Source organism: Octodon degus, unplaced genomic scaffold (assembly GCF_000260255.1).
Source record: "Octodon degus isolate 3935 unplaced genomic scaffold, OctDeg1.0 scaffold00007, whole genome shotgun sequence".
NCBI lineage: Eukaryota > Metazoa > Chordata > Mammalia > Rodentia > Octodontidae > Octodon > Octodon degus.
The window spans coordinates 33,273,297-33,291,796 of record NW_004524583.1 but is presented as its reverse complement, the minus strand read 5'-3'; the positions used below and the strand labels follow the sequence as shown (position 1 = coordinate 33,291,796).

General features: G+C 55.5%; 1 protein-coding gene across 8 annotated transcripts in view; it reads left to right on the top strand.

The window, feature by feature from the left end:
- The window catches only part of Ltbp2 (latent transforming growth factor beta binding protein 2), an 88,514-nt gene that overhangs the window by 7,312 nt on the left and 62,702 nt on the right, over nucleotides 1-18,500 (top strand). For all 8 annotated transcript variants that reach the window (XM_023703601.1, XM_023703597.1, XM_023703620.1 and 5 more), the window contains exon 3: nucleotides 14,198-14,444. In XM_023703601.1, coding sequence (XP_023559369.1) covers nucleotides 14,198-14,444 — 247 coding nt within the window. The remainder of the gene's footprint in view (nucleotides 1-14,197; nucleotides 14,445-18,500) is intronic.

Sequence of the window (18,500 nt, the reverse complement as noted above, 5' to 3'; positions counted from 1 at the left end):
ACGTGCTCAAGGCCCATGGCAGGGCAAGGGCGCAGCTGGAATTTGAGCTCCTTTTATATCATACCCTGCTGCTGGGCATCTCACCTTTTCTTTCTGAACCCCGATTCTTCACCTATGAATTGGGGGTGGCAGTGCCCCGCTGCTGCTAGCTGGCACCGCGCATGTGCCGTTACCCAGCACTGCGGGGCTCTTCACATGCTTTGTTCCAGTTAACGCTCTAGTGACCCTCCATCAGTAACCCACTGATCAGCCCTCTCGCTGCCCAGGGCCAGGGCTCTGGGTGCTTAGGACACGTGGCCAATGACGCGCTGCTGCAGTGCCGGGCTGGACCCAGACCCCCACACTCCCATCCGGAGGACTTTGTCCCACCCAACACCTCGAGGCTGGACGGTGATCCCTCGGTGATCCTAGAGCCCCAGGATCTTACCTCTTCGCACCCCAGGAACCCCTGTGGGTCCCTGTCAGCATCCCAGGAGCTCTGCCTGACTGTCCTCTTGCTGTCACCAGGGCCTCTCCAGGGTCTGGCCTGGCTGAGAAGTGGCAGTCTCCTGGGCTTCTCTTCCTCCAGAGGGAGATCTGGGCTTTTCTCTCAGCTGACAAGATGCTTGCTGCTCTCAGCTTGCAGCACCTGCTCTCCTGTTTCTGGAGGGCAGTGTGATGAGCGCGTGATCGGGGCGAGCTGGGCCCAGCAAGCCCAGTCTTGTGGTCTGACCCTGTGCCGGTGTACGTGTAGTGCAGGCAGGCTTGCAGGGTGCTCCAAAGGCCTCTGGGACAAAAGGCCAAGCCCCCAAAGCAAGAACAAATGGGAACCTGAACCAGTGGGGACTTTCAGGGGACAGGTCCTCTCTGACTGTAGGCAGGGTGGGGGGACGCATGTCTCTCTGCCTCTTTCTTTTTTTGTACTGAGGATTATATTGGGGTGTTTTTGTACCAAGAGCTACATCCCCAGCTCTTTATTTTTTTATTTTTTTATTTTTTTGGCAGAACTGGGGATTGAACTCAGATCCTTGTGCTTGCCAGTCAAGCGCATATCCTACTGAGCCATCTCCCTGGCCCTCCCAGCTCTTTAATTAATTAATTAATTAATTTTTTTTTTGGTCAGAACTGGGGATTGAACTCAGGCCCTTGCACTTGCCAGGGAAGCGCTTATTCTACTGAGCCATCTCCCCAACCCCTCTTTAACTAATTAATTAATTTAATTTTTACTTTATCTTTAATTAAGTTATTTTAATTTTGAGGAAGGAACTTGCTAAGTTGCTAAGTTTCAAAGGCTGAGCAGCAATGAGAAGAAAGATTTGTACTAATAGTGTTTGGACAGGATATCATGTCTACATCTTGTACTGTGAATAACCACTATGAGGACAACAATATGCAATGAATTATTGAAGCCATCCTACTAATCAGTTTTGAAACTGTCTCACTGCTGTTTCTCAATAAAATTAATAAGAAAAAGAGAAATACTAAAAAAAAGCTCAGTAGAATAAGTGCTTCCTTGGCAAGCGTGAGGTCTGAGTTCAATCCCCGGTTCCGCCAGAAAAAGGCTGGTCAGAGCTTGTGACTCTCCTGTCTCAGTGTTCCACAGTGCCAGGCTTACAGGTGTGTGACACCACCCCCAGCTTTCCTCATGCTTTTAAAGGTGAAGAAAGTGAGGTTTACCAAAGGTCACACAGTTCATGAAAGGGAAATCTGAGACAAAATCAGGCTGGGCCAGTGTGGTGGGCAGAGAAGCCCGTTAAGAGGGCAGCCAGGAGGCTTTCCGCCAGCCAGCTGTGTTGAAAGCGCTCTAGTGGATTCCTTAGCTGTGGCTGAAGACCACTGAAGGAGTTGAGGTTCACTGTGGGAAGATCCACTTTGGGGTCTACTCATGTCGGAATGCTCCCAGAAGCCTCAGGATCCTGCTGCAGCAGGTCTGGAGTGGGGCTGCAGAGCCTGTGATTCGCAGAAGCTCCTACAGGGACCTCATGCTGCTGGGCTTTGAGAAGCAAGACCTTGGGCCAGTGGAGGCCTCAGCAGGGAGTCTGGAGTTGAAGGCAGGGAGAAGGTTGGTGGAGACTCTAGAGAGTTCGGCCTTTGCAGGGAGGCTTTGGCTGGTGGAGACTGTGCCTGAGGTTTGAGTTGGTCGGAGCAGGAGGTTTTACAAGGGTAGGTTTCCCAGCTGCCCCAGGGGCCTGGGCCTGGCCATAGCGGCCCCCCAGGCCTGGAGGCGCTCGCTTTCCTCATTTGCTTGAGATTTTCCAACATTGCTCTCTGTCAAACTGTAATTTCAACACTGCAAAGTCAAGGTTGGGTGCGTCTGGAGATTGTCATAAAGCCAGCCTTGTATGCACCCTCAGGCCCCAGCGGGGTGTGACTCCAGGACGCCTCAGAGCCCCGCTCGCTCCCCAGCCCTCTCACGCTGCTGCCCCCTGGTGCCATCTCGACTGGGGTGTACAGGCTGGCAGTTCTTCTGAAGGGCACTGCCAGGGCACCAGCTTTTCCTACTGAAGCCAGCCCTCTGAAGGGCTGTGTGCTAATTAGCTGATCCCTGTGATGTTTGTTCATTGCCATTTTGCTGCTAATGAGCCTAATGAGAACCACGTGGGCGGTGGGGTGTTGGCCCTGGATGGTGGGGTCCAGTGCTCTGTAGAACGCGGGGCTCTTGGCTCCACACCCTGACAGCTGGCTCTTGCACTTTCTCCAGGGGCTGCACATCTTCCCTTCCCCCTCCACAGCTGCCCTTCTGGTTGGGAATGTGGGGGTGCCTTCCTATCTGGCCTCCCAGTGCCTGTGGGCCCAACATCCTGCCCCAGTGCAAGAATGCTTTCCCCCTGCCCCATCCCTGGCCCTCGGGGAGCTGCTGCATCTGCAGGTGCCCCTTGTAGAGTCCCCATCTCCACCCTCCACTTTGGCAGGTCTGGAGCTGGGCCAGTGTCTCCTCCCCTGGTCTTGCTATCTGTCTTGCTCTGTGTGGCCTGGCCAGCTCTCCCTCATGATTTATGTGTTTATGTATTTGTAGAAGCAGCTGGCTGGGGCCTGCCTGCCCACTGAGCTGAGGGGAAAGACTGTGGGGTGCAGGGGGACAGTGTCCACCATGATTATAGCTGCTGCTGCTTCCCCCCGAGAATGGCTCATCTTGATCTCCACCCCAACTAGGAAAGGGGATGTGAGGGTTCCCCAGCCTTCTCATTTTTTCTTAGCCCGAATGCACAGGGTGGAGTTCCCTGGAAGGGGGCAGAACAGGGTCCCTGCAGCTGTCATGGGGGCCTCTCTCCAGCTCCCCACCCAAGCAGCTTGGCTCCAGTTAAGAGCATGTGCTTTGGATTCTGGCATGAGATCTGGAGAGAAGAGCTTGAATCCCAGCCCTGTATCCTTGGGCAAGTGACCGGCTCTCTTTCAGCCGTGGAACCTTGGTGATAAGACAGGTGTGACAAGCTCTACAGCGCTGTCTCTGAGGATAACAACGCTAATACTCTGTAGTTCTTACAGTGTGCCGGGTACTATTCTAAGCTCTCTATAATTCTTTAATCTTTACGGTGACACTATGGCTAGATTAGATTTCTCCCCATGTGCAAGTGACACTGCCCGGTTGTCCACGCCAGGCAGCAGTGGGGGAGGAGTGTGAGTCCGGGCTCTTGCCTGCTCCTGGCTGGCTGACAGGGGTGTGCAGCCAGGCACGCGGCTGGCTGAGTGTGGGGAGGTCACTCTGGGGAAATGGGAAATGGTGTTGACTGCCTGGGTTTAAGTATCAGCCTCGCCTCTTAGTGGCTCTGTGAGTACAGGCAGGTTGTGTTCCTCTTCTGTGACTAAGGACCACCCCCGCCCCCTAAAGCTCTCAGGAACAATGGAGGTTACTTAGGTCAACTGCTCAGTTCCAAGCCTGGTTTGTATGTGCTCTTCACAGGCTTAGCCATGATTCTGAGGGCAGGGACTGTGTCTTACTGTCCCCTAGCCTGCAGGTGCAGGGGAGAGGTTCGCTCAGAAGAGGCTGAATGTGACCAGGCTTGGGGGCACACGCCTAGAATCCTTGCGATCTGGAAGGCTGGGACATGAAGATCACAAATTCAAACCCAGCTGGGCAACTTAGTGACTTGGTGAAACTCTTGTTTCAAAATGAAAAATTGAAAGGGGGGAAGGGATGTGGTTGAGTGGGAAGGCCCTGGGTTCCACGCTAGGCCCTCTAGATAAGCAAGCAAGCCAAGGACTGGACAGGACAGGCCTCCTTTCCCAGCAGAGGTCCCTTATGCTGCCCAGGGGTTATGCACCCTGCTAGACGCTGCCAGCCGGGCTCAGAGGCTCACGCCTGCTCGGTCCAGAGCTTTCTCTTGTGGTGGCCGCTGGAACTGGGCCTCATCTCAGTCCTAAACTGGGACTTTATCTCAGTCTACTGGTCACAGTGCCTCTTGGCTTCCCTGAGGGGGCAGCCTGGCCCACCCATGCTAGCCTTGTCAGTGACCCCATCTCCGAGGGAGGCAAGTGCAGAGCCCCAACTGGAGCCAGACTCTGGCTGCAAACCCTTGCTCTACCACTTGGCAGCACGGTGGTTGTGTATGATCTAAGTTTCATGTTCCCGTGTGTCGACCAGGAGTGAGCACAGTATCTTCAGTGATTATAACGCTCCGCGCATGAAGCAGTTAGTCTATGTTCTTCTTATGAAAAGTGCTCAACGAACCTTAGAGAAAGGGGACGGGGCAGGGTGGGCTTGTCATGATTTTTACTGTTTTAGAATAAGAGTTACTGACTGGTTAGAACTGCCGAGAGCCAGAGGCTTGGGCCCGCAGGCCTCTCTGCAGGGACCATGCTGGGACCCACAAGCTAGCAGGGAATGGTGGAGAGGGAGGCGGCAGGAGTCATTTCTGGCCTCCGTAGAGACCCAGCTGGCAAGAAGGCGCAGTCCCAGCAAGGTACCAGCTAAGGCTTCCCGCTGCAACAGCCATGGGTCCCTGGGGGCCCTGCCCGAGGAGTCCTTAGAGAGCCACGTGTTGGTTCCTCGACACTGGTGGAGTGTTGTCTGCACAGCGGTCCTCTGTATGAGCTTGGCACAGGTTCATTAAAGTGGGCAGCAGGTCCCAGAGGTGACCTGGTACTTCCCTTCCTCCATCCCCAGCTGTCTCTTCTCAGCGTGCTTGCTAGCTTCTCCCTCTCTGTCCACAGTCTGAAAGCCGAGTTTCCCCAAGGTCTTCTAAATCCTCTGCTCCAGAGAAGGACCGTGGGAGCAAGCCCAGCCCAAGTGGCCACGCAGTGCGCCTTATGTAGGCATGAAGAGCGTGCAGCAGTGATGCTAACGCCCAGTGCCTACTCTGCTAGGACGCGCCACACCCTGCTTCCTCGCCCGAGAGCGGCCACCACGCTATCCTGTGTCCTCTCCTCTCCCTAAACTCAGGACCTTGCACTTGCCAGGAAAGTGCTTATTCAACTGAGCTATATCCCTGGCTCATTCTTTTCTGTCTGCTACTAAATACTGAGTTTCAGTCCTGGGTTCTCCTCTTTTCTTTTTTTTTCTTTGTGGTACCGGAACTTGAACTCAGGACCTTGCGCTTCCCAGGCAAGTACTTATTCCACTGAGCATCTCCCCAGCCCCTCTCCTCTTTTCTTTCTCACTGCCCTGATACTGAAGTGATCTACTTCTTCCTCACAGATAAAAGCATTGTCTCTGGGCTAGGTTTGCACTTTCAGCTAAACCTCTCTCCTGACCTCGGGGCTCCTGTGGCTGCATCCGAAACAGCCCAACCCCAACGCGACCAGATCGCATGGCGTTTGTGATTTCCCTGCCTGACAGCCAGCTCCTGCTTCAGGTCTTGCTTACCCTGTGCAATGCTGTCCCTGGACACCTGGGGCTATCCGGGACACCATCCTTTTGCTCAGGCTTTTGGGTATCCGGGACACTAGTCCCTCCCCTCTGCCTCAGCTGCCTCTCAGTCTTGTAGCTGCTCCCTGGATGTGACCACAGGGCTCCTGTCCCAGAACTCTGGGCTCAGCGTGGCTCAGGGAATCCAGGCTAGAGTCCCCAATATGCCACCTGCAGGTTGTGCACACACTGCCCTCTCCCTTCCCGTGTTTCCTCCTCTCTCTGAGGCTGGCCCCTTGTTGTCTTTCTAGTCTCTGCCTCGAACACCTCCTCTAAAAGGATGCCCCAGCCTCCATGTCAGGAGCGGCCCCACTCCAGCCTTATTATTCTGGATCTGGGTCCCTTGACTGTCCCTCCACAGCCCACATCGCCATCTGGCAATGGCGTACTTATTTAGCAACAGGCCCTCTGACTAAGTTGGATGGTCCATGAGGAAAAGGACAGTGTCTGTCTTGTTTACCACCCAGGCAAGTAGTGAATCTTGGGCCCGCAGTCACTCACTGGATAAAGACGTGAGGCTCACAGAAGAACAGAACTGATCAAGGTCACTTGTTAGAATCCAGACAGCATCTGAAATTGAGGCCACACTCTCCAGGAGCTTGTGCTCTGTGTAGCTGAGTAGCTGGTGTTTCCTCCTGACATTCCTGGGGTCTGGACCTGGAGCTGCTGCTCCAGGGGCGGGTGGTTCCACTCCAGACACTGAGCGATCTTCCATGTCCCAGGAAAAATCATCCCAGGCTCAGCTGCGATGGTGGCAGTGGCTGTCCCCGGCCCCCAGCCCACCCTCTCTCACTTCCACAGGTCGCTGTGGCACCAGGGCCTCCCAAGCCCGCCTCTCCCACACAGATCTTCAAGGCCGTGGGGGTGATGTGCCCAGAGGTCTCCCTCCTCAGGCCTGCCAGAGCTGATGGGAATTGGGACTGCTGTCTGCCCAGGGCCCTGGCCCTCAGCCCCCAGCTGGCCCAGCATTGCGCGTTTGTTAATGCAGTTAACAGGGCGGTCCAAGCTTGGAGGCGAGGGCCAAGGTCTGACTCACACCTCCCCTTCCGCCCTCCGGCCGCCAAACGGTAGAGGCCCACTTGGCCTGCCAGACGGTGTCTGCAGAGAGCGCTCCAGGGGCCAAGAACGGCATCTTTCTCTCATTAGAGGCTTTTATGTGAACACAACTGCTATTTCAGAGCTGGGCGTTTGGCCGGCCGCTGAGCCCCTGTGCTGTTTCCAGCGGTCTGAGCAGCGGCCCAGCAGCTGTGTGGGAGTGAGGTGAGACCCTGAAGCCCTGACTTCTCCATAGCCTGGGGCTCAGCCCCGAGGCAGGGCCTGGGGGCACCAGTGCCTGCACAGGACTTGTGTGTGCAAGGCCCTGATGGGTTCTGAAGTGAATGAGAACCAGACAGGGATTCTTGGCATCCCAAATATCAGGGTCCCCTTCCTGTGGGAACCAAACTCCACGGTTATGGAGTTACGGCTGAAGGTCCCAAGTAGACACCCCAGTGAGCAAATTTCTGAGAAAAACTGAAGTCCCCAGGTTTGGTCTCAAGTGAGGTGCCCAGGTAGGGGTGGAGGGAAGTATTCAGGATGTTTGGAAGCTGCCAGTTCAGCAAAGACTTCTGGGTAAGAAAGAGATCAGGTCACTCCGGGGAGAGGGCTTTCATGTCCCAGGACACAGATTTTAAGATAGAGGCAGGTGTGGGGGGTAGGGCCTCAAGTCGGCCGGGAGCCCACAGAAGGGGTCACTGGAACCTCTGCAGGAAGGGAAAGGCTTCAGGGGTCCACCTGGGTCAGCACCTCAGCTCATGGGTCAGCTAGAGGGAGAGGAGACTCTGGGCCTCAGGAGAGGCAGTGGGTGACAGCTGCCCTGCCTGGCAGTGGAGTATGGGGTGGGAGGCACTGGCTGTCCTCGCCCCTGGAAGGCAGTACAAGCCCTGCACCAGCGCCTTGATACAGTTTTCCCCAGGCAAAAGCTAACGGAAGAGAAGGGTAGAGTCTATCTTGCCTCTGTTTTGTTTTTTGTTTTAAGTTTTACAGTGCTGGTCACTGGAATTTTCTGTACCTTGCTCTCCCACGTGGTAGTCATGAATGGCAAGTGGCTGTTGAGCGCTTGAGACGTGGCTGGGGACACTGAGGAACTGAGTTTTAAGATTTTATTTCATTTTCATTTGAGTGGCCACATACAACTCCAGGGTGCAGCTCCAGAGTATGTTGAACAGGACAGCTTTAGCAGTTACAAAGTACATCCAGGACTCTGAGGAGACCTAGGACAATATTTTAGGCAGGGATTTCCAGTCCCATTTTATGGATGAGACAGCTGATGCTCAGGAGGGTGTCTCAGTGAGATGAGATGGATCCAAGCTTGCGCGGCTGGGACGTGGCTGACCTGTCGTTCAAATCTGCTGGGCCTCTCACCCTGTGCTCTTCCTGCTACCAAGTAGTTGATCTCCAGAGGCTCTGAACAGAAGCCCCTATCCCCCAGGCCTACCCAGTCTGAGTATGATCTCCTCCCAAAAGTAGGGGTTTTGTGTGGAAAATCTGAGCGTGTCTCTGCTGGACCACTCTGGAGCAGAGTGGAGGTGGGAGGGTGCAGCCGGGAAGGTGGGAGTGCTGGGAACAATGCCTTCCGCTTCTTGCTTTCAAAGCAATTTTAGGAGTTTTCTTTCCTTCCTCCCTTTCTTGGCATCCGTTGGCTCTGAAGAGCTGAGCTCTACACATCTCCAGTGCTCAACGAAGAAGACAGGGCCAAGGGAGGTGGGAGAGGGCAGGAGTCCTCCCGGAAGAGCCGTGTGCTGGTGGCTGCAGCTGGTGCTGGCGCAGGCGCTGGCATTTGTGCCCAGGAGCGAGGGCGGCCAGGGGGACTCCCAGTCATCTGAGGAGGCAGGCATCTGGCAGAGGGGACTTGGACGTGTTCCTTCCAGTGAAGACCAAGCCCTGGAGGGCCACACATGGCACCAGGGAATCTTGTTCATGGCGTCCCACCTTCACTCAACCCATGAACATTCACCAGGTCCGCGCACCGTGTGCCGGACCAGTTTCTCAAGCATAAGGTGTGACCTCCCCTCCTGAGGAGCTCCCAGGGGGTGAAGGCTTCCTGGCCCGCCCTGGCTGGAGGTCTTCGGTCTTCTGGTCCCATAGCACCATGTGGGACGGCCTCTCCTGCCACCTGGCACCAGCCCTCCCATGGTGGTTCTCAGATGGCCAACTTCCTTTTTTTTTTTTTTTAAATTTTTTTTTTCACAAATAGGACTTTATCTATCACTATTAAAAATCTGGATCTTAAACAGACTCTTGCACTGGTGGTTCATATCCATCAGCTCGTTCACCAACTTCCTTTTGATGTTTCGATTTTGAAATCTGGGCTTGGAGCCGGGGAGATGGCTCAGTGGAATAAGTGCTTCCTTGGCAAGCGCAGGGGTCTGAGTTCAATCCCCGGATCCGTAAAAAAAAAAAAAAAAAGAAAAGAAAAGAAAAGAAATCTGGGCTTATTTGCCATAGTGATGCTTTGCTTCAGTCTCCTTCAGACAAAAGGATACTCAATTCTTCTTGGCCCTCCCTCCCTAAGCGCTGTCTCTCTTTTCCTTCCCCTTTTTCCCCTTTCCTCCCTACTGCTCCTCTCCTCTCCCTTCCTCTCCCCTCCCACTTTCCTTCCTTTCTCTCCCCTCCCTTCTCCTCCCCTCCTCTTCCTCCTCCCATCCCTCTCTTTTCCTCTTCCTCTTCCTCTTCCTCTTCCTCCTCCTCCTCCTCCTCCTCCTCCTCTTCTTCTTCTTCTTCTTCCTCTCTCTCTCTCTCTCTCTCTCTCTCTCTCTCTCTCTCTCTCTCTCTCTCAGCAGTGGTAGTAGGAATTGAACCCAGCACTTTTACACTGAGTTACATCCTAAGCTTCTTTTTATTTCTTATTTTTAGCAGAACTGGGGATTGAACTCAGGCCCTTGTGCTTGCCAGGCAAGCATTTATTCTACTGAGCCATTTCCCCGACTCCACCGGGCTTCTTTTTAAAGGTTTTATTTTGAGGAAGGGTCTTGCTAACTTGCCTAGGCTGGACTTGCGTTTGTGATTCTGCAGCCTCAGCCTCCCAGAGTGTAAGGATTATAGGCATGTATTGGTATGCGCCACCACGGCTGGTACAGTGTCAATTTTATGCATTAAAATACATTTAAAACTCAAATACTGTGGCCAGCTACTCATTTTCCAAGTGAGGGTATCAGAGAAAGAGGAAATAACTACCATATGCCATCACCTTCAAGAATGACATTTAACACTCCTTCCTCCCAGAAGATACTCCTTTAAGTAGAAAAAATAGTATGACAAAACCCCCAGGAAATTGAATTTATTTTCTGTATGTTATGGCAAAACTGTAAAAATCGCCAAACTCCTTATCTTCCGCCATTGGCGCTGTCCTTATGGGTCAGCTGGGGGTGACTCTTTGCAGGAGGGGAGAGAGAAGCAAGGAGTTTGCACTGCAGTCCACAGTGCGTCTGCTCAGCCTGGAAGGAAGTGTGCGATCGCTCTGGTGGCAACAGCGGGACCCTTGTGTCCTGCTGAGACATGGGTAATGGTGGAGAGAGCCAGTTCAGAACTTCTGAAACCCTGAGCTTGGAGGAGTGGCCCCTCCAGTGGCCCCTCCTGCAGCCAGCTGAACCTGCTGGCTTACCTTCCAGGTGGCGCTTCTCCGGTGCGCCTCCCACTGGTGGAGCAGAAGAGCCCTTGCTTTGCACCATGTGGTAGACACCTACGAAATGCTCTTTCTGTAGCCTTCCCTGGAGCTGTTCATGGGCTCAGGGCCTGGGGCAAGGTCGAGCTCATCCCTGCGCCCCTGCCCCCCATGACCCCTAGGGAGGTGCTCATCAGGGTTAGCAGAAGAATTAGCAAGTGAGATGGGACAAGGCCTGTGTGGGGCAAAGCAAGGCACAGGACACAGCTGGCAGGGACGGGAGCCTGAGAATGCCAGGGAATGAAGGAGAGCTCTTTTGCCAAAGCCAAGGATGGGTGTGCTTGGAGCTCCGGAGGGAGGGTGGAAGCTAGCCTGTTTTGTCCTGCAGGGTGGCCCTCCCCTCACTCGTGCTGGTGGAGACACGAGTCCCTCAGGCTTTCCTGCTAAACGACACCAAGGCCAAGACTGTCCTGGGCACATCTGCCATCTGCAGCACTCGGGAGCCCTGTTCTGATGGCTGGGTGGGCCCCAGGGGCTGTGTCTCTGGTGGAGTGGTGATGACAAGGTGGGCAGGTAGAGGGTAAGTCTGCTCGGGAATGTGAATGGTGGCCAGGCAGAAGGTCCTAATTCTGCCTGGTGCATTAGGGGAAGCGCTCTGATTACAACGATCTGCTACCTGGGGGCCCGGGGAAGATGCCCTGGCCTGGCCATCTAGCTTTGGACCCCTACGCTAAGGCTGCCTCTTGCTCTGAGGGTCAGGTGGGCTGGTGCTCAAGTGTGCCTGGTGGGCACAGCGTCTAGCCACCCATTCTGTACCCTGGTCCGCATTGCCCCCTCCGCAAGGACCTGCCTGACTTTCTCTGCTCTTGGCCAGCCTTGGTTGGAGGCTCTGGTGGATATAGCCTCATCCTGTGGATGGTGTGTCCCACCTTCTAGGGGCTAGAGACACTGTCACAGGCCTCAGCTGGAGAATGTACTAACAATGCTCACTGAATTAGTGAATGAACTGGTTCCCTCAAGTCTGGCATTTACTGTGTGGGCTTTGCAAGGCGAGAGGTTTTGGGGTTCATGGAGCACTGGGGTTTCCATTACCAGGCCTGCGTGAGATGTGTGGCTTCCCAGTGCAGGGCTCCCAAGGCACACCTGGTGGCTAACCTGAAGCCAGCAGATCTCTGTTGCTTCATCATCAGCTCCAGGATGAGGCTCAGAGATGGTGGCCAGGAAGAGCCATTCCAGTTCTGCTGGGTGTCAGTGATGCTGCAGACGGCCTGTTGACTGGGACTGTTAGTCAGACAGGCCTGAATTGAAATCCTAGCCCCACCGCCTGTCAGCGGGGTGACCTGAGCCAAGTCTCTTCACCTTGCTGAGCTTCCAGAGGTCTTATCTATAAAGCATGAAGGATAGTCACACTTGCTGTGTAGGGCTGTTTGAGGGTTACGCGTGGTTGTGTGTGTGAGGCACCGCGCCTTGTGTCTTGTCAGCGAGCATAGGACAGGAGTGTTCACGCGATCGTGTCAGTGTTAGACGTGTGCTGGGAGCTAACGGTGCCACAACGTACGGACAAGCACTGCTGTCTAAGGCCGTGCCATACAGAAGTTGGGACGCTGAGATATGCACAGAAAGCCCATCACGCTGACGGTGGCACCCTGTGATGCTAGTGGGCGCTGCGAGAGCTTCTCCTTGTTATGGTTTGTGTCTGGTTGTCCCCCAGAGCCTCATGCAGTCATTGGGGTGCAGTTCTAGAGTTTGTGATTGAGTCATGGTCCAAGGCTGGGATTATGGTGTGCGTGCTACAGCCACCCTGGGGCAGCCAGCCTGCAGCAGCATGAGGAGGAGGGAGGCTTGCCTCTGCCACTGTGCCTCGCTTTTGCCTTTGCTCCTTGCTGTTTTCCGCTGCCATGAACACCTGCCCTCTGCCCTGTGCCACGCTGCCTTGAAGCCAGCCAAGCATAGACAGAAACCTCCACAAACTCTGAGCTAAATAAACCTTTCCTTCCTCGATTTTGGGTGTTGGGTATTTTGTCCCAGCAACAAGAGGAGAGTAAGCGAGACATCCCGTTCACAGAGAGAACAGCTGAGGAAGGTGCTCAGGTACCACTTAGGTAAATGGGCAGGAGGGAGGAAATGTCCCAGCAAGGGGACACAGCATATGCGAAGGCAGAAAGAAGAAGGAGCACAGGCCACATTGGGCAGAAGGCCAGTTCAGCCAGCACAGGCTGACGGAGAAAGCTGTCAGGGGTTAGGTGCAGGAGCGTCTCCAGGCTGGCATTCCTCCAGTGCTAGGCTGTGGGCCTGTCTCCCGCAGGTGACCAGGGAGCCTCTGAGAGGGAAGTGATATGGGCCAGGTGGAATTTTGGGATGATTTGTCCATAACAGCCTATGGTCTGAATTCTAGTGTTCCTCCCAGAAAGGAGAGTTCAGCCAACAAAAACCCAGACGAAACCGAGTCTGGGTAAGGGTGCCTGGTATTTTCACAAATAAACTTCTAATAGCTGCAGCAACAAGGTGGCCCTTTTGCCCCCACTTTCTTGGTGCCCTTGAACGACCTTGCCTCAGGGCCTTGTGCCTGCCCAACTTCTGCCCAGAGTCTTTGGATATCTGCATCCACCCCACTTGCTCCTCTCTCATTTTCCTCTTCAGAGGGGCCCTGACCACCCCAGTGGGTGGACCCGGAACTCCGTGGCACCTGGCTGAGTGTCGCAATAGCCCTGGGGACTACACAGCACTGTTTGCTTGCTTCCTGTTGGGCTTCCTTGAGGACAGCAAGCCCCATGTGGGTAGACATTGGCCTCACTGCCTGGAACTCAGGAGGGTTCAGCAGCTATTTATTGAGTAGATGAGTAGAGGATGGGGGAGAGGGTAGGCTGGGGGTCCCGATGGGACCCAGGCCCGGGAGCCCCGGGAGAGGACTGGCAGGACTCTGCCTCCAGTGGGTGCCTCGCCTGTGGCTCTCCCTCAGCCCGGCCTCCGGGTGTGATCGGTTCTCTTCAAGGTGGTGAAGGGCAGTGAAGAGGCGTTGTGGCTGGAGTCTGGTGACCCCTGGCTTGGAGGAAGGGCTCCGGTTTCAGCCTGTTTGGTCCTAAGTGCCAGAAGGCAGAATCCTCGAAGGCAGGAGCTCTACCCTATGGGGTGGGTAGGGACTGAGAGAAGATAAGGAGAGGCTGTCATGCTGAGGGTACTTTAGGAGGCCCCACCGCTTCTGCCTCACGCTCATGACTCAAGAGGAAGCTGAGGCCGAGATCAGGCCACACGGGTCACGAGTGACAGGAAAACCCGACACTTCAACACTCAGTCAGTCAGTCACTCACGCATTCATTCAGTACTACTGAGAACCTGGTCTCTGACAGTCTGCTTTCTAAATTCTGGAGCTATAACTTAAATGTCTTTCATGGGGTTGGCAGCACCTAGGAGCGGACATTTCAGTATAAATGTGAGGGCCGGCTGTTCCCTTCTATTAGGTGTTCTGCCAACAGTGCTGCAAGAGCCCATAACTCTGGTTATTCCATCTTTAGTTGTCCAAAGTCAAAGCCAGTCATATCCCTGAGGCTGTGGGTGTAGGGGGAGAGAAATGGATCCAGGGAGTCTTCTGAGGCCTGGAGTTTGGCTTCCTGCTTGGTGAAGGGCACTGTGTCCTCTCTCTGGGACAGGGAGCCCCTCTGAGGGGAGGGTGTCGCCAGCCCATGGCCTTAGGGTGCCCAATCCAGCTGACACCCCTCTCCTCATCTCTGTAGCCGTGTGCCAGCCACCCTGCCAGAACCGAGGCTCCTGCAGCCGGCCCCAGCTCTGCGTCTGTCGCTCTGGCTTCCGAGGGGCTCGCTGTGAGGAGGTCATTCCTGAGGAGGAATTTGACCCCCAGAACTCCAGGCTGGCCCCCCGACGCTCAGCTGCGAGGGCACCCGGCCTCCGCAGGAGCAGCACAGCCAGAGAAGTCCCTGTTGCCAGAACACGGCTGCCGGAGCCAGAGCTATCGCCAGCCAGGTAAGGCCCTTCCTCAGTGGGAGCGCAGGGCTCCATCTCTGTGGAGGCAGCCCCTCAGGGCTGGGAAAATGGGCATCTGTGCTTCCTTCCCTCCTCCCCTCCCCTCCACCTTCAGGGCCAGGGACAGGGAGCAGGGGTTGGGCTTGGCAGGGCCTTTGCCAGGCTGGATGGGGCGGGTGTGGGGTGAAGCCTTTCCCTTCTGGTGGCCCAGAAGAGTCGATGGAGACATGTCCCTGCCTCAGGGCTCTGGCTTTGCCACTTCCTAGGAGGGTGACATTGCCTTTCTGGGTGTCTGGGTGCTAATCAGTCAGGAGGGGACAATGCTGCTGCCTATACCAGGGAATCGTGAGGATTAAATTAGTTGATATAAGCACAGTGCTTAGAGCAGAGCTTTGTACCAAGATAAACTCTTTGTAAATGTTCTTACCCTTCCACCTCCTACAAATATGAGGGAGGGCAGGGGGTTGAAAGGGCTCCTCCACAGAGCCACTCCATCGCTCAGCCCCTCTCCTCAGAGGGGAGAGGAGGCCTGTGGGGGAAGGGCGTCGAATAAAAGTGGACAAGGGAGCCTTCACGAACAGGAGGCCCTGGCCTGCCTGCTGGCCCAGCTGGCTAGACTTTTTCTAGTTCAGGACAGGAAATCTGAACTTTGTAAACCAGCCCATTTCTAGGGAGTTTTGTTTTGCCTTGGGGTTTTCACGTTGGTTTTTCCATTTGCTTCTACTTAGGAAGTTCTCCTGAAATGTTGCAACCTTCTCTTGCTGAACTAAGGGGAAAAGGGTTTGCCCTCTCCAAGGACAAGGAAGCTGGAGAGGAAACTGATCTTTAGGGCCCTAGAAGCAAAGACGAGGACAGGCGCTGAGCTGGAAGAGAGCAGACCAGGCCCTGGAAAGGTGGGCACCCAAGGTCTAGAGCACCCCAGCAGGCAGCCAGGAGAGACAGAAAGGAGAATGGGCTCAGATCGAGGCCTAGGGAGCTCCAAGGTCAAAGCAGAAGAGCCAGGCCTGTGGCTGAGGCCTAGGGATGCTGGGCACAAATAGGGGGCAGAGAGGGGCAGAGCCGTGGCAGAGGGTGGGGGGCCTGGGCCAGGGCCAGCCCAAGGCAGGGAGGGCACCCAGGCCTTCCAGCTGGGCTTTCCTCCGGCCAGTCCCTTTTGGTTCCAGGGCTTGCACATTGTGTATAATATGCTGAGCCTGTGCATGTCCGTGCTGCTGGGAAAGTCGCTGTGACCCTTGCGTCCAAGTCAGACCCCGAGGCACCCTTACACTGGCTTCCAGCTCCTCCTGTATCCTGCAAAGCCCAGTTTACCCCCTGCAGAAGGCCTCCCTGCTTCTGTCTGCCCTGCTGTCAGGCCCTGTGGTGCCTTCTTACTGGCATGGCTGGAGTGGGAGGATCTCTGCCCCCATGTGGGTCTGGCCTTGTGGGCCACACCCTGGGTGGCAGCGGCTCCCTCAGCCCTGTGGTCTACTTGGCTGGCTCACAGCGGTGCTCAGCTCCCACTTGCTTTCTGATGCTTTCTGCAAAGTACAGAGTTAGGCTGACCAGAGGCCCGCTTGGTACTAAAGCGCCTGTTTAGGCAGGTGCAGGGACCAGGGTGCAGTCCCCGGCGTGTGTGCCAGCCCTGACCCTAGGCTGCGCTGAGCCAGCAAACGATAGTGGGTGTGGTGGCCACACCTGTAATCCCAGTGCTTGGGAGGCTGTAAACAGGAGGATCACTGAGTCTGATCTGTGTAGTGAGACCCTGTAGACCCTGCACTAAATACATTTAAAAAAAACGAGACCCGCTTGGCCCTGGTGGCTCACCGTATGCTTGGAACTCAGGGTGCCACCTTGTGAGCTGCTGAGAGGCCTGGAGAAACCGGGCCCTGATGATGCCCAGGCAGGAACTCCCCCGCCCTCCTCAGGTGCCTCCTTCCAGGCTGCCTCATGGTGGCCTGTTCAGTTGCTCCCTGTACCAGGAGTCCTGTGAGAGCAGGGACGATGTCCCACTTGTTCCTGATCGTGTCCCTGCATCTAACACAATGCCTGACAAGTGGTAGGTGCCCAACCAGTGTAAGCTGAACCAATATAACGGCTTGGACAAGACGACTGTGAGCTGTGTGTGTCCATTCCCCTGGGGATTGCAAGAGCCTGCGGAGGGCCAGGCTCCCGGGGAAGCTCTTTGGCCGGCAGGCAGCAGGACTGTCCTCTGACTCTCGCAGGCTTCCTCTCAGAGGCTTCCTGGCCAGAGGCTACTGTGATGTTCTTAAGGAGCTACAGCCTCAGGGCTGGCCCAGCCCCTCTCTGCCCTGGGGCCACCATGCCGTGAAATCTGGGAAAGGCCAAGCCCACACTGCTGTCTTTGTGGGCCCAGCTGTGTTTTGCTTCGGGAGGCCAAGTCCTGCATGCCTAATGGTGTCAGACGTTTCCTGTGAGCTTGGCCTGCTTTCCCAGGCAGCCGCTGTCTCCTGATAGCAGCTTGGGCAGCTCTAAAGAGTGTCCAGACGCTGAAGTGACAAGCCATAGTGAGCGAGTGGGAAGCAGGCAGGAGGTGTCTGGGGAGTTCAGACCTGGGACTGGGGGGACTGGTGATGGCCAGAGCCTCCTTCAAGAGCGCCTTGAGGGGGTGGGGGTCAAAAGCCATGTCCCAGAGGCAGCAGGGGAGTGGCTGGGAGGGCTTTGGGCAGCAGGCAGGACGCCCCTCAGGTGTAGATGGCTCCCCCAGGCAGCAGGAGCCTGGAGCCCCTCTCAAGCTGCAGGTCCAGACTTCTTTGGGGGCGGGGAGGCCCTACCTCTGCTAGGGAGCAGCAGCCATCGTGAGGGACTGAATACAAGAATCGGGGACATCAGGCTGTGGGAAATTGTGGGGTACACAAGTGTGCACCCCCTGCAGGAATCTCCTGGGAAGTCATCCACCTGCGGCTTCTGATCCAGCAGGTGTGGGCCGAGCATTCTAAGGAGGGAGGGACAGAGGCTGCTGGGCCAAGTGCCACATTTTCAGTACTGGAGGCAAGAGCTGGGGCCTCGGATTCGGAGAACCCTAGGTTTCCACTGTAGATTTACCACCCATCGGTGTGGCTTTAGGCACACATCTCAGTCTCCCAGCCAGTAGTCTACCTGATGTGATCGCAGGAAGGAGGCGGCATGCGTCAGGAGGCGTACGGGCTTTGGTGTTAGGCGGGACGCAAGCCTGGTGCCCTCACAGCCACGGAACTTGAGCGTCTCTACCTCCCTAGAACTCAGCGGGTGTGTGTGTGTGTGTGTGTGTGTGTGTGTGTGGTCGGCTCAGCCTGTCCTGGGGGCGGGGCTGGCACGGCAGGTGGTGCCAGGGATGGAACCATGGTCCCTGCGCTTTGCCTAAGCTTTCCTAACTCAGCGTTTTTTGTTTTTTGTTTTTAAGAACGGGGGATTGAACTCAGACCCTTGCGCTTGACAGGCAAGTGCTTATTCTACTGAGCCATCTCCCCAGCCCCCAGCTCAGCATTTTTGACTTGGCACTTGCAGGGTACTCTGAGGGTTGCACACTTTCCTTTCTTTTTTCAGCACTTCCTCCTTTCTCCTGGTTTGTTTTTATTGTTCTGAATCCCAGCCCTCTCCGCCGCCCCGTCGCAGGTTTTCTGAAATTTCTCGACCAGTACGGCCTTGGAAACACTATGGGAATAGACAGAGTCTGGGGAGCCTGTTTTGCTTCCTGCCTGGACCACTCGCTGCCTCACGACCTTGGGCAGGCTGCTGACAGCGAGGAGCACTAATGTCCCAACCTGAAAATCCGAGCGGCAGTTGCTTCCTCCCTGGGAGGTCATGAGGGTTTACTCAGGCGATGCGAGGGAAAGATTGGTTCATGGGTAAGGTGTACCTTGCTGATGGCAGCTAGCAGTGCCCTGTAGTGGCCTTGTGAGCCCTGCGCGGGCACCGTGCGCACTCCTCAGAGAGGCCCTCCAGTCACTTCTCAGTGTTTTCACCTGAGGGTTGCCTCTAGCTTCCAGACCCTCCACATCATCCTCTCAGGTGTTTCAGAGGGTTGTGCAGTGCACAGCCTGCGCAGCTGTATGTGGTGGCCTGAGGGTTGTGCAGTGC